The 13,972-nt window shown below is 38.1% G+C and overlaps 2 protein-coding genes across 9 annotated transcripts in view; both read left to right on the top strand.

Moving 5' to 3' along the window:
- Window positions 1-12,506, top strand: part of LOC118816658 (hepatocyte growth factor activator) — an 80,452-nt gene extending 67,946 nt beyond the window's left edge. For all 7 annotated transcript variants that reach the window (XM_036583164.1, XM_036583165.1, XM_036583163.1 and 4 more), the window contains 6 exons: window positions 400-497; window positions 3,957-4,203; window positions 6,778-6,917; window positions 8,930-9,070; window positions 11,170-11,312; window positions 12,181-12,506. In XM_036583164.1, coding sequence (XP_036439057.1) covers window positions 400-497; window positions 3,957-4,203; window positions 6,778-6,917; window positions 8,930-9,070; window positions 11,170-11,312; window positions 12,181-12,363 — 952 coding nt within the window. In that variant the 3' untranslated portion in view covers window positions 12,364-12,506. The remainder of the gene's footprint in view (window positions 1-399; window positions 498-3,956; window positions 4,204-6,777; window positions 6,918-8,929; window positions 9,071-11,169; window positions 11,313-12,180) is intronic.
- A 108-nt stretch (window positions 12,507-12,614) lies between these two features.
- LOC118816657 (protein Dok-7-like) overlaps window positions 12,615-13,972 on the top strand; it is a 30,613-nt gene continuing 29,255 nt past the window's right edge. For both annotated transcript variants that reach the window (XM_036583160.1, XM_036583159.1), the window contains exons 1-2: window positions 12,615-12,994; window positions 13,111-13,156. In XM_036583160.1, coding sequence (XP_036439053.1) covers window positions 12,941-12,994; window positions 13,111-13,156 — 100 coding nt within the window. In that variant the 5' untranslated portion in view covers window positions 12,615-12,940. The remainder of the gene's footprint in view (window positions 12,995-13,110; window positions 13,157-13,972) is intronic.

Here is a 13,972-nt window from a genome sequence, read left to right as displayed (position 1 = left end):
CATCTACATACAGTGCCAATACATCTACAGTAATGCTAATGCTGCATACTGTGTTATTTCAACATGTACATTACCCTAATACCACATGCTAATGCTACATATTGCGCGAACGAGTACTCAATGAATGGGAGTAAATGGAGCTCAACAGCTAAAAATGAAAAGTCTAAATAGTTTCCAATCACTCGCCCAGAACTTTCCTCCAATTTTAGAAAGTAGAAGGATGTATTTCACTAAAAAAACAAAGAAAACTTCCCTAATATATTTCCTTTTTTTACAGCAAACGGGTTTTGGGCAGCAAGACGCTAGCATTATTGCTAGTGAGTGCTGATTGGTTAAATTGTTGTAACTGTAATAGTAACCTTGTAATTGATACTGATTAGCTGTGTTGCTGACATGCAGGAACCCTGATGAGGACGCGCTGCCGTGGTGCTACACGATGAGTGATGGGGCCATTTCATGGGAATACTGTAATGTGCCATCTTGTCCCAGAGGTCCATGTGAGTAAAACCTCAAAACCCATTGACCCAGGGTCAGATATTTTAGCAGAGGGTGGTCCTCAGGGCCTTCTAGGGCTAAGGTGGAACATGTTAGATTAACTACTAATATTATCAGGAAGAGACAGAGCATTAACCGATCAACCAAGTTTTGACTTGATTGCCAGGTTTGGACAATTTTATAAGAACAAGCAGCACTCCTGAAGTCAACAAGCACAGGCTTTCCTGAAGTCACTGGCTGTGAACACGAGCCGTAGTGTAACCAGGTTTCAGTCAGTTGCTACAAGATTAAATGTATTGTTGCCATTAAAAAACATGTATCTCCATTATTTTTCAACATAATTTGAACACAGCAGTTGTCTTTTACATTGCAGGAACATTTCGTAATGAATGGACTAATAAAAACGCTTAGAAATCACTTGGAATTAAATCTCTTTACAATAACTTGCATTAAAGTTACAAATTTTTGGCTTCTTCTTAAGATATGAGATACATTTTTTTTTTGGGCAGCGACCATATGTTAATGTCTGCAAGCTGTGTTCAAATCTTGAACAGATAAAAGTTGATGCACACCAGTGTTAGCTTAGTGCTAACACACCATTAGAATTCTCACAGTGGCGCTGGCAGAAATTAGCATTATCGCAGAGGAGAATTTTTTCTTGTTTCAAGTTTTGATGTTTGCGGTCTGAATAGATGGCCTAGCTCGACTGATTACTGTTCAGCACTGTATATAACACTACGGAGAAGTTTTAAAGTGGACCACAGTAGTGCTTGCTCTGGCCTGGCCTGTTTTTCAGTGCTTTCCATAGTGTCTGCTTTGTCTGAACTTCATGAACTTTCGAATTTGACTGGAAAGTACATAGCCAAAGAATAATACATTGTTAGCCACAGTTTACAAGATGCTGGAACGCTAAACAGAGAGAGAGAAATACTCTTGAAAATTATAGTTTTTTATAGTATATAGTTTTCAATATTCATTCCACACAACTGATTCCACATGACATGACATGTTAATTCATGTCATTGTAAGATCATTTTAAAACGATCTGGACACACACATACACAATCCCAAACTGACACTGAATAAACATTGCAGTATTTACCCAGGAGCCACAGCACATCAGCGCCGAGGGATTTCTCTAAACGAATGAAAAGTGATATGTTTGTGAAACGGTTGACTACTGTTCTCTGTCCCTGAGCACAAACATTAGAAGAAGAATTCTGCAGAATTCGTCCTCATCAGTCTTACAGGAAAGAGACGTGTTCTAGCAAGTCTTCAGAATAACAATTTGTGACATTTAAAGTGGAGCCGTTTTGGTCAGTGCCTGTGGCTTTAGGCTCCTGGGGTGCTGTCTCAGCTCTCTGTGCGCTGCTCATAAAAACAAACATATATCAGAGTGATAAATCAAAAAGAAAATGGTTGAAAGGTGACATACGTTTTTGCTCAGTTTCATACCTTTGTTATACTAAAAATACACTTATATGTGCTGCCAGTCAAAAGTTTGGAGACTATTAGGATAAATTTTCAGTATTACTTTTCAGTGGAGTGAGAAATAATGTTGGCGTAAAAGAGCTACATGCTTTGACTGACACTCATTCATGTTCAAGTGTTTTTCTCAGTATGATGAGCAGGTTTTGTCTAAATAATTATTTGACTGTTCAAAAATGAGTTCTGGACTACTTTCAAACATTAAATCTAACAGTACTGTGCAAAAGTGCTATTTATCTGTACAGTATGCATTTATTTGTTAAACAAAGCACTTAAATACGAAAAATCCTAAACAGGAAGAGGTATTTACAGTCACCATCCAATACCTAGTTCAATCTATACTTCATTACATGACATAATCAGGTGTGCTGCTGATGGAACCAAACCTGGAACCAAACCTGTGTTCCAACTTTATTCTTATAAGTAAGGTATAAATAAGGCTGCGTTTATGTTTATTTGCATTTTTTAACATTATAAATATATAAGGGGAGCTATAGAGCTTTTACTGATAAAAACACCTTTTCTGCCCAGTGGACACTTACATAAAACACATTACATTTTCAGAAAAATGGGAACGTTTTCATTCATCAAGGTACAAACAATGTAAAACAATGGTTTTATGGTCCATCTGTGTAAGTTGTCCCCAGATAAAAAAGTATGTATTTGTACATTTTTATAACCTAATGTTTTAAAACAGAACAATGAAATAAAAAGCCTGGAGACAAGACAGGGAATATGGAGTCAAAAAAATATGATTGCAATAGGTTTTAGTATGATTATGTTCTCTCACTAAGGGCACTGAAGACGTACCCTTGAGGGTACCACCTTAGCGACAGTTTAGTATGTCAGTATGAGAATGTGGGTATAAATTTAAAGCTGTAAATTCAATTAGAAAGGTTTTTCTGTCAAAAACTAAAGTGCTCAAACTTAAACTCAAGGTCTAAGGGTGCCTACACACTAGAAGCTGATGCAGCGTCAGAAATGCAGCCCACCATTGTATTTCAGTTAGGATGCTGCATTAGCTCTGTTCGACAAAAAACGCGCCTGTATGCAGAGAAAAGATGCGTCATCGAGCGTCGAAGAAGTTCAACTGCAACGGATTCTGACGTGGAGGCACGTCAACCAATAGCAACGTGCAGGCAGAAGGCGGATGAAAATCCAACATGGAGAGTAGCAACGCTGTGTAGTCTTTTCATGTTCTATATGACTTCTTTGCCTTCGTGGCTGTTGTCTGCTTGGCTCTGTACATGGCCATTGCCCAAAAATTTCTATATTTCTTCATTTCTGATCCAGATGTGTTGTTTACCACTGGATTTCTAGCTGTACAAACTCCGCCACGCTCCAGCTGTGTACACGCCTTCTAGATGGACAAAATCTGCATGTGTATACATCTACCGCTCCGTCTTTGTGTTGTCTAGTGTGTAGGCACCCTAACACTCATTTTATGCAGCTCATTTGAGGTAAAGGGAAAAAGTGAGGCCGCCAAAAGATGTCTTATGCAAGTGACCGCATATAAATCGATTTAAACAATTTTCATGGCTGTCTCAGCCTTTTGCACAATACCTTTTGTGATTGATTACTTATTAAATTGTGTTTACATGTGTAGTTAGTTAACCAGTAACAGCTGACAATATTGAAAAGTGGAGTAAGGATGACGCTAGACAAGCCTCAAAAAAGAAAGCAAGAGAAAAAAGATAATGTCAAAAAATGGTACATTAAAATGGTCTATACAAGCTCTTCAGTAGTGGATACCATACAATCCAAGCTCGTATTATCTTGGATTGAGGCTTACAGTCGCACTCTCAAGGGTCACAATTCTGTGAGTAACTCTGTAGAGTAAATAGTTGCTATAATCACATTTGTCTATACAAAAAATAATCAGATTGAATCAAATCATGGTGAATGTTCATGCTGCATTAAAATGATGGTGAGATATGGAGATGCATTGTGATTCCTCTCTTTTTGCCTTGTAGGGAGTCGTAAAGTTCCTCCTGTCCATCCAACTCCGAGTCCCTCGCCCACTCCTGCGCCAGGTCCCGTTGCGGGCTGTGGGCGGAGGCATGCAAAGCGTATTCCTCGTGGGCGGATTCTGGGTGGGTCATCTGCGCTGCCCGGCTATCACCCCTGGATGGCAGCGCTGTATATCGGCGAGGAGTTCTGTGCCGGCAGCCTGGTCTCATCCTGCTGGGTCATATCCGCCGCTCACTGCTTCTTACGCAAGTATGCCTCTGAGTGTGTGTGTTAGGACTGCATGATATATCATTTGTTAATTGCTATTACAATATTGGCCTTTGCAGTACTGATATTGCTGAATGGGAACATTATGCAAATGGATTTATAACAAATCACTGAACTGTTTACTGTTATGCCGGAGGAGTCTGGCATCAGCTGTTCCAGATGAGTTTCTGTGGGTGTATAAGTGGAGGCTTTAGTGATCCAGCCTTATGTAAATATAAATAATGTTGGCTGAAATAAAGTTGTTTTTATTTTTTTTTTACTTTTACTGTTACTATTAAGGCTTTTACTGTTGTATGAAGTATCGATGTTAAAGGAGAACACTGATTTTTCAAAATTTCTGCATAATTAACATGTCGACCAAATTATTTAGAGAGGTCTGATGTGAAATGCTTAGTTCTAGGGAAGCTCACTGAATCAGAATTGTTCGTAGTGGTGGTGATAGGAACCAGACGTCTGAAGAGTTTGGCTCTAGAAGCTCCCTCACAGAACGTTATTACATAAAAATGGTTAAAAATACACCGCCTGATGTGTGACACATTGTTTTACAGTAGTTTTGTGGTCACGTTTTTTTTATTTTTTTATTATACCAATTTATCTAATCTATTCATGGTGAAGGGGTGCCTGAAGGGTGTTATAAAGGAAAATAGTCCCCAAAGGAAACTCTTTTTTTTTTTCAGATTGACCACTATTTTACCATCATCAACATCCCATATAAAAACTCAGAAGAGACATGTAGGTTCACTGGGGACCCCAGGTTCCTATCTCCACCACTATAAAGAAATGAGTCTGTACGTTTCTGTACAAGTGAACAATTCTATATCAAACCTATAGAGTCTGGCTGCAGACATGCACTCTCATCCAGATGCACTCTCAGCCCCAGTGACGTCATGTGCACATGCGCTCTCTGCCACAATGGCAGAAGAAGCCCAACCGCACATTAAGTTTTGGCTGCTGCTGCTGCTTAGCGATATCATCACTTAGTCCATTTTTTGTCCATAACACAGCTAGAGAGTTACATTTAATGTATCTCCCTGTTGAAAAAAATCATAGAACCCATTAAAAGTGTCCGTAGGTTCCTGGTGGTTTTCAGTAGTTGCTAATGGTATTCTGTGTTTTCCTGATGGGTAGATATGACAGTGCAAAGGATTCTAATCGTTTAATCAGGTGTTTTGGGACCAATTCCACATACATTTGATTATTTCCTTATTATTCCTTTGGTGCCCACAACGTTATCTGCTTGGTGCTCTCTACATTGTCACAACGTTGAAATAAATGTAATTCTTTGGAAAATTATGACAACGTTGTTTGACAACTTTCTAGGAAGTTGTGGCAACGTTGAGGAGACAGCAAAAATAATCAGTACTACGTTGACTGTATGTTGTCACATCCTCCTAGAATCCCTAATAAGTCCTATTTTAATCACTTAATTCAATCAGTTTTTGATAACTGGTTCTACTCGTCTTCAGCATGACTGTCATTTCAGCAGTAGCCTTTTTGTTTTTTCATAATTTAAAAATTTGTAAATTTTTAAATTATGCAGAAATTTGGAAAATTGGTGGAATTTCTCTTTAAATAGTTCTTCAATACAGCATCATTGCACACAGTGTAATACTCTAATCACCAAATTTTTTATTTAATAGATCTATATAATGGGAAACTGGATTTTCCCTTTTTAAATTTGAAATAACTGTTAGATGTAATATATAAACATTGCTAAAGTTTAAAAATGTAGGAGGAAAGGGAGACCCCCCCCCCTTAAGAACAACAGCTACTTACAGTAATGCAAAATTGTATCTGTAGAAATAAACTGGAACAGTAGACAGTTTTGTTTTTATAGCACAAAAAAAGAAAATTCCCCATTGTCAGGGCAAGCAGTCTCCCTACCCAGGGTAAGAAGCCCCCCTGGTGAATCTTGCATCAATTTGTCATCTCAAGAACTTTGATAATTAATGATTCCACATCATTTTAATAAACGCTGACAAAAGACAATTGACAGAGACCACCCTTTCATTTTATTCCAGCCAAAATAGCAGTTTACAAATTATCATTTTTCAGTATCAGGAAAACAGCAAAACAAATATGTCTAATTTAAAAAATTACACAGAAGTGTCAACAATTAAATATAAATTGTTCAGTATTTAGTGTATTCACTCTTTGCCTTTATTACAGCTTCTGTTCTTTTCAGAAAACTTGAAAATTTGAATTTTTCACCTCCAAAGTTCAGTCTTACAAGTTGGCTACATTTTCTGCTCCTCACAATTCAGATAATCCCAAACACATTCAGTGATGTTGAGGTCTGTTATTTTGGTGGTCTACAGGGTCTTGCATGATTGTTAGGAGTGCCAAATTTACTTGGACTTTCTTTTTGCCTTATGCAGTTAGATTATCTTAAATCTAATCTGCTCAGAAATATCTCTTTAAAAGTGAATAACTTGTACTTAATGGAAATTTAGTAAATGAAGAGTGGTCTCTGACTTTTGCACAGAACTGTACATTATTAGTGATTGTCTTTCTTTAATTCTCCTCTTCTCTTCTCCTCTCTTATCTCTCTCTCAGTCCGTTGAAGTCAACAGTGCGTGTGGTCCTTGGCCAGCATTTTTTCAATGATACGGGTTCTAACACTCGAACGTTTGGCATAGAGAAGTATGTGCACTACCACAACTACGTTCAGTTCAACCCAACTGTGCATGATATTGGTAGGTACAGTTTTAAATGTCCATCATCCATGCATACACATAGATACGTGTAAGTTAAACCTGTGAGTGCCTGTCCAAGGTTTTGTGTGTGCGTATGTGTGTTCACATTCCTGAACCTTTATCACTTTTCCGATTCTCACACATTCCTTCTCTCTGACTAATGTTATTCCGCAGTCATTTTACATTTGTTCATGTTTTATAACTGTATAATCATCAGAGAAGTGTTTCTTTAAAGTGAAGGTTTGGCCAAAACCAAATTTACACAAATCTTTCCTAGTAGTCCCAATCCAGTTTTTGGCCCCCCTTTGTCCAGCTTGATGTTGAGTGTGGGCTGGTACACAGACAATATTTGTGTTTTCATTGGTAATATTGGTTATATAATTTAGGTAAGGCATGTTAGTTTACTACTTAATATTACAGTAAGATCACTTTGTAATTTGCATAATGTGAATTTTTTTTAAATGATCATTTATAGTATGTTTAATGCTGGCTTATGATTCAATTTGATTGACCTGTTTGATGATTTGACCATCGGTGACTTTAATATTCTGCAGTAAAATCACTTTGTTTTTGACATATGTAACAGTACACAGTCTGAACTGATGTCTTTTGTGTTTTTTTGAACATTTATATGAATATAATTGTTTTACAGTGGAAATTCTCTGTGGTTATATATAGTGGAATTGGCTGTATACAGTGGAATTCACTGTGGTTATATATATCATGGTGGCAGTTTATTTTGCACACTCTTAGTGAAAGTGTTCTTTGACCTATAACCTTTTTTTGGTGCTATATAGGACCTTGCTTTTGAAAGGTTGTTTATAGAACCATACACAACAGGTTCTCCATCATGAAGACGCACTTTAACATTTAAGCAAATGGTTTCTTGAGTTGTCTTGATTATGTATAATATTTGCCTTTACTACAAGCCCTTAAAACCCCCAATTTTAAGGGCTTCTGGAGCCATGCTGTTTGCTGTAAATACCAGAAAGTACACTTAAAGTGGAAAGCTACTGTCTCACATTTTACATCCCATTGTTTAGACAAAACGTGGCTAATAGTACCTGCAGCACCAGCTATTGGACGTTTTCCTGTTTCACTGTAAAATAACACCACACTGCACACATTTAGATCTCTTTGAAAATCTCTCTTTTTTTCGTGGATGATGCCTGTTTACGACACCGTAGCAACAGTAGTTATAATAAGTAGAGTGCATAAACAAAAAAAAACAAAGAACTAAAACTGGATCTATTAAAATATGCCTGGATTGCCTCAGATCCTGATCCATTGGACTGGATTGGGACATCCCTAGAGCTAAGACGTGTTGGATGTCTAAAGTTCAAGCTTCAGGTAATTAAAGCTTTTAGACACCAGGTCAGCAAACTGCTTGCCTAAATCTTTGCACACTTGCCTTAAACTGTGTGGAGTTGTTACATAGTCTCAAATAAACTTGCTTATGTGGTAGAGATGTCGGAGCCGATCCAGGCACATTTTAACGGATCAGGTACATTAAAACTGATTCCTTTCCAGTCCTTTTCTTTTTTGCGCTCACTGTCGTAGAGGTGCTTTAAACTGAGATTAACCTCAGTCTGCGACACATTTTCAGACGTTAAGAAAGCAGTTTAATGTCTACAGTGTGGAACTATTTTGTAGCGGAATATGAAGTGAAAATCGAACGCACTATCAAATGATCATAAAAAACACAATGTCACACAATGCACATATTAAAAAGAAAGTAAATTTACTGTAGCATTTATTGTAAGCCTAGAATATCTTACCCAAATGATGTGGCTGTTTAATCTATGAAAATACCAGTATTGGATCTTATCTAGGACAAAAATACTGGATTATTCCAGCATGGAAAACATGTAAAGACAACGTGTTTAATGGTGTAAATGCCAGGAGACCCTGGAGGGTGTATGCAGTGGCTGTTAATGGATTTATGCAATTCAATTGAAAATGTTCATGTTTGCATATGTAGGTTTGTGACCTGTGTCTTTCTGGTTTAACAGTGCTGGTGAAGCTGAAGAAGGTGAATGGCCGGTGTGCTCCTAAGACTCAGTTCATTCGGCCCATCTGTCTGCCAGACAGGTTCATGACGTTTCCTGACTATACGTGTTGCACCATAACGGGCTGGGGACACATGCAGGAGAGTGAGTCAACTCAAAACATCTCACACATACAAGCACATACACACATGCTTCAGAGGCCCCAAAGTCTCATGTTTTTCTTGTTTAAACACTTTTTTTAATCTCATTGCTTGATAATCTTTTGTGGCACACATGAATCTGTCTACAGTGCTGGATCTGTGTTAGGGCAGGTGTTAACATATACGTATATCAGAGGTGCCCAGTCCTGGTCTTGGAGATCTACTATCTGGAGAGTTCAGATCCAACACACCTGGCTGTATTATTTAGATGCTCCTGAAAGCCTTCATTAGGTGGTCAGGTGTTAACGTCCATGTACAAATGTGGGCCTGTGTCTGTCTGTATGTACATGTATTAGAGCTTAAATCAGGTCCAAAATTGTAGTCTGAACCTAAAAAAAGCTTGAGAACTTTCTGTCTGAGCCACACCCAACCCATAATATCATGTTTCAAGTCCGAACCCAACCTAAACACAACAAATTTTGTTCTAATCATGAAGTTTTGAGACTGAAACTGACCCGAGTACAGCAAAATTCTGTCTGAAACCATCGGTATCAACCCAGAAGGGTTACTCACATAAAATACGGTTTTGTCATTGTTGAGGTATACAGCTGTACAAGGCTGGGATAAGAGAAATCTACTCTAATACAGTTTCACGATAAAATTTGGACAAAATTTTGTCAGATTTAGATTGGTTTTTCACTTTCTGCTTTTTTAGACCTACCAGTATAAAAAGTAATCAGGATTTTGAAAATGTCTATATAGTCAGTATAAGTTACTTAAAAGTGTTTTAAGTATTAGCAAAGATACATTTGCCCTTGATCTCACTTTGCAGATGACGCTACATTGTCAGAGACTTTTTGTTCTGTCAGTTCAACGCAGAACACAACCTGACTAAAAATGTTCTTAAGAGTAAAAATGTTCTATAGTGAAGAGCTTGGGAGCTGTGATTATGAGCGTTACTGTCTCTAGAGGCTGATACCTATACGAAACTGGCCCAGACCAGCTCAACATCAAATAGGAAAGAATGGCACAGGTAAAATTACCATGTAGTGACAACGACAGCCATCATTAGATCATAGATATGCTAAAACAATTCCATAAAATGATCAGCTGTTCAAAATTCATTTTAAATTCTACTTTAACAAACGTATTTATCAATGTTTCGAACATCGTCCCAAACGTCCTAAGTCTTGAAAGTAACAGTAAAGTAAGGAGAAAAACAAAAGCAGTTAGAAATGCACTGTAAAATCTGTTAAAAGTAGGAAGCTGACGCATATCTGGGAAATGACATTCGAACACGAACAAACCTGACGTAAGCAGGCAAGTTCGTCAGGTTTCTGACAGATATTTAAAGCTTAGGTACGTGTCTTTTGTAGCCGTATTTTTAGCTCTTTGGTATATCCCCATAATGCTGGAAAACATTTTGACATTGTGGGGACATCATTTTTTTTACTGTCTTTTAACAAAAAAGCAGATTTTATTAGAAAAGTGAAAGAGACCAAAGCTGATCTTTTGGTAATTCAATCAATCAACCTTTATTTAAACTCGGAATACTTAGAGGGAGACCCTCATTTACAATGTAGCAGAGTAATACAGGAATCAGGGATTGAGAAGTTGTACAGTAAAAAATAAATCAAATGTTATAATGAAATAATAAAAATCATAATAGTAAAATTTAATAAGAAGGTAAACCGTTAAAGGAATAAACGATTAAAATTACAATATGGTAACTTATCAAGTAACGGATCAAATAAGGATAAAATAAATAAAGACATAAATTAATGAAATAAAACAAATAGAAGATGTAAGACGATAAATTGACAATAATAAAATAAATAAAAAGAATACTAATAAAAGAAATAAAAAGTGATAACAAAATAAAGAAATAAAAAGTACAAAAGTAAAAAGTAAAACAATAGCTAAGGCATAGCTAAAACATACCAAAAATCATTTTAAAAGTTAAGTAAAATCAAATAAAGAAGCTGCAGGCTGTGTGGAGGTGTTGGGTTAAGTGGAGTACAGAAGCATTGGCTGTACTCATATAAAAGACAATGGAAGTACCCCACAAAAACAGTAATACATGTATGTGTGTTTGTGTGTTAGAGGGGAACTCGTATTCTCACCTGAGAGAGGGAATGGTGAAGATCATCCCATATGAGAAGTGTTCTGCTCCAGATGTGTACGGTTTGGAGGTGAGGCCGGGGATGCTGTGTGCAGGTAGTGACACCTGTGTGGATGCCTGCCAGGTAAATCCAGCCCATAATTTTTAAGCTTAATTTTTGCTGCATCTGTAGTGTGTTGGTGACCATGGACCTCTTCTTAAAAAATAGCAGCAGACCTCCTGCCTTGAAACTCACTTATGATAGAAGTTTTCTGAATTCCCTGAATAGAGTTTACCCTTGAAAGTGTGTTTTAGGCAGTTGAGTCAGACATGAAAGTATGTCTTACCAAAGCTTTTCTTCTGAGGTTTTGTCCACCTTTTGATCACTGGAGTAAAAGAGTAAAAGAAAAAGCAGCTTCAGTTACTTTCACTGTCCCTAAAGTTTTCTGGGCAAGAAAAAAATCTTGTGAGAAGTCCACCCACACCAGTACACTGGTAACATATTCCCACAAATTCTTCCTTCTGGAAGTCCTATAATGGAAAGAACTACTTGTGCAGTCTGAAGAATTTATGAAAATTGGGTAAAAATACCTGCTTCACCAACCGACAGAGTTCAGCAATTCAATGCCTTCTAATTAGTGCGATTGTGTGACGTCAGCACTATGATGTCAGGCTTGTACCGATAGAAGAACCCTTTTTGGTATTGTATAGAACCATTTTCAAAAATGTTCTATACAGAACCACATACAACACATTCTCCATCAATCTGAAGAACGATTTTACCATGCAAAGATCCATTTAAGCATGCAAATGGTTCTTAGAGTGTTCATGGTTCTATATAGAACTACTGTCTTTACTAAAGAACCCTCTTTTTTAAGAGTAAAATACATATGTAACGTATGTGTGACGGAGGTTAGGCTGTAGACTGTTCCTTTGAACTGTGACTACAGGGCTGCCATTCTAAATTAGACGTGTGTGTGTGTGTACGTGTGTGTGTGTGTGTGTGCACGCAGGGGGACTCTGGGGGCCCGCTGGAGTGTGTGCGTGACGGTGTTAGTTTCCTATATGGAATCATCAGCTGGGGTGATGGATGTGGAAGAACTGGGAAACCAGGCGTCTACACCAAAGTACCTAAATATGTCAGCTGGGTCAACCACACCATACGACCCAAAAGACAGACTCTCATACTTTCATAGTACTGCCATGTGAACTGTGCTGTCGGACCTTGTCTGTGAATTTTTATTTTATTTTATTTTATTTTTAAGAACTGTGAATAAAGTATATACTTTATGATCAAATAAATTATATTAAAGCCACCACATTTGGAATAAAACTTCAAGATGAATGTTTTTATTTTACACACAGACGACCTCCACAATATAATATTTTAATAAAGTTACTTATGTATTTATTTATGTACGTTTGTGTCAGCTCCAGCTAAGCCTGAGCTTAATTTATTCTTTAATATATGTATTTGATAAAATATGTGACGGTTAAGCGGTTTAATCCCAGCTTTGGCATCTTGGTGTTAGTGTTTTCCCACCCGTATTCATACAGTACCCGCCCTCCTGTGCTGGGATTTGCTAGAAGGCTCCCGCCACCGGCGCTAGGATTGGCTAGAAGTAAGAGCACGACTTGTGTACGCAAACTTCTAGCCAATCCTAGCGCAGCGGGGGCGGGGCTTGCCAGGATACGGGTGGGAAAAGAACATCGCTGACGGTTTATTTTTGAAAAGTGACCCGCGCGCAGCTGTTCTGGAACGATGAAGTGAAGATGACGGATTCGGTGGTTGCAGAGGGACACGTTAAACTGAGAGACGGCAAAAAGGTAACGCGACCAAGCTGCCTGGCTTAAAAACCCCTTCTGAACGTTTTTATTCGATTTGTTTTCTCACCTTTTTGTCCCGAGACTTGTTGACCTAACTGTCGCCTTTCTCGCTGCAGTGGAAAAGCCGGTGGGTCGTTCTCCGCAAGCCCTCGCCTGTGGCAGGTGAGTTAACGGTAGCTAACGGTCACGTTATGTAACCAGATCCCAAACGGCTCCGTAGTGCACTGTTTGGGCGTAGAAGCGTTTGTTTCATGACTTATGCTGTGCATAAGTGACTTGAGTGGAGAAAGCCTGTGTTTTATGACTTGTGTGGTGCAGTATTTGTGAAACTGCTTATTTAATGACATATGAAGCATTCTTGGTGTGTAGAAGTCTTTATATCGTACCCTATGTAGTGCGCTAATGTAGGCATAAGTGAGGAAACTGAGATTCGGCCCAACTGACAAAGTTGAATTTGATATGTCCCTCAGAGGTCTCGCAAGAAAGTTCACCAGAGTCTTTCTAAACATAAATATAAAGGCTTATATGCTGTTCTGTTTCCTTACATATGCATAACATCTAGGTCACAGTTGTTGTTAGCCTGGTAACGTTTTAAAGTTAAGCTTAGTTAGCATGTTGTGTTGGTGGGAGTTTGTCTCAATGAGTTTTATATTTGAGTTTGTTATTTGGTACTATCAGGTTCCCCATTCAGAACTTGGGCTGTCCCAGTTTAGATCATGTGTTAGATTACATTTAAAGAGACAGTTTGAACCATAATTTAATATAAAACCCAGTGAAAGTAGGTGTGAATGCCAACAAAAATGTGTTTTTGGTATTTTTTTGTGGTATTTTTCCATACATTCTGCATCTAGCGCAGGCCTTCCCTGGAAGCTAGTGGACTTGCGGAGCATGAGGTTTGGCAGGCCTGTCACTGTGTTAGGCAGTTGCTGCACAGAAAAAGCTTGTGGCTTTGTGAGTGTGGCCTCCAGTAGGTGTATA

This window comes from Colossoma macropomum, unplaced genomic scaffold (assembly GCF_904425465.1).
Source record: "Colossoma macropomum unplaced genomic scaffold, Colossoma_macropomum, whole genome shotgun sequence".
Taxonomy (NCBI): Eukaryota; Metazoa; Chordata; class Actinopteri; order Characiformes; family Serrasalmidae; genus Colossoma; species Colossoma macropomum.
The sequence above is the reverse complement of the archived record's forward strand: the minus strand, read 5'-3'. Positions and strand labels throughout refer to the sequence as shown.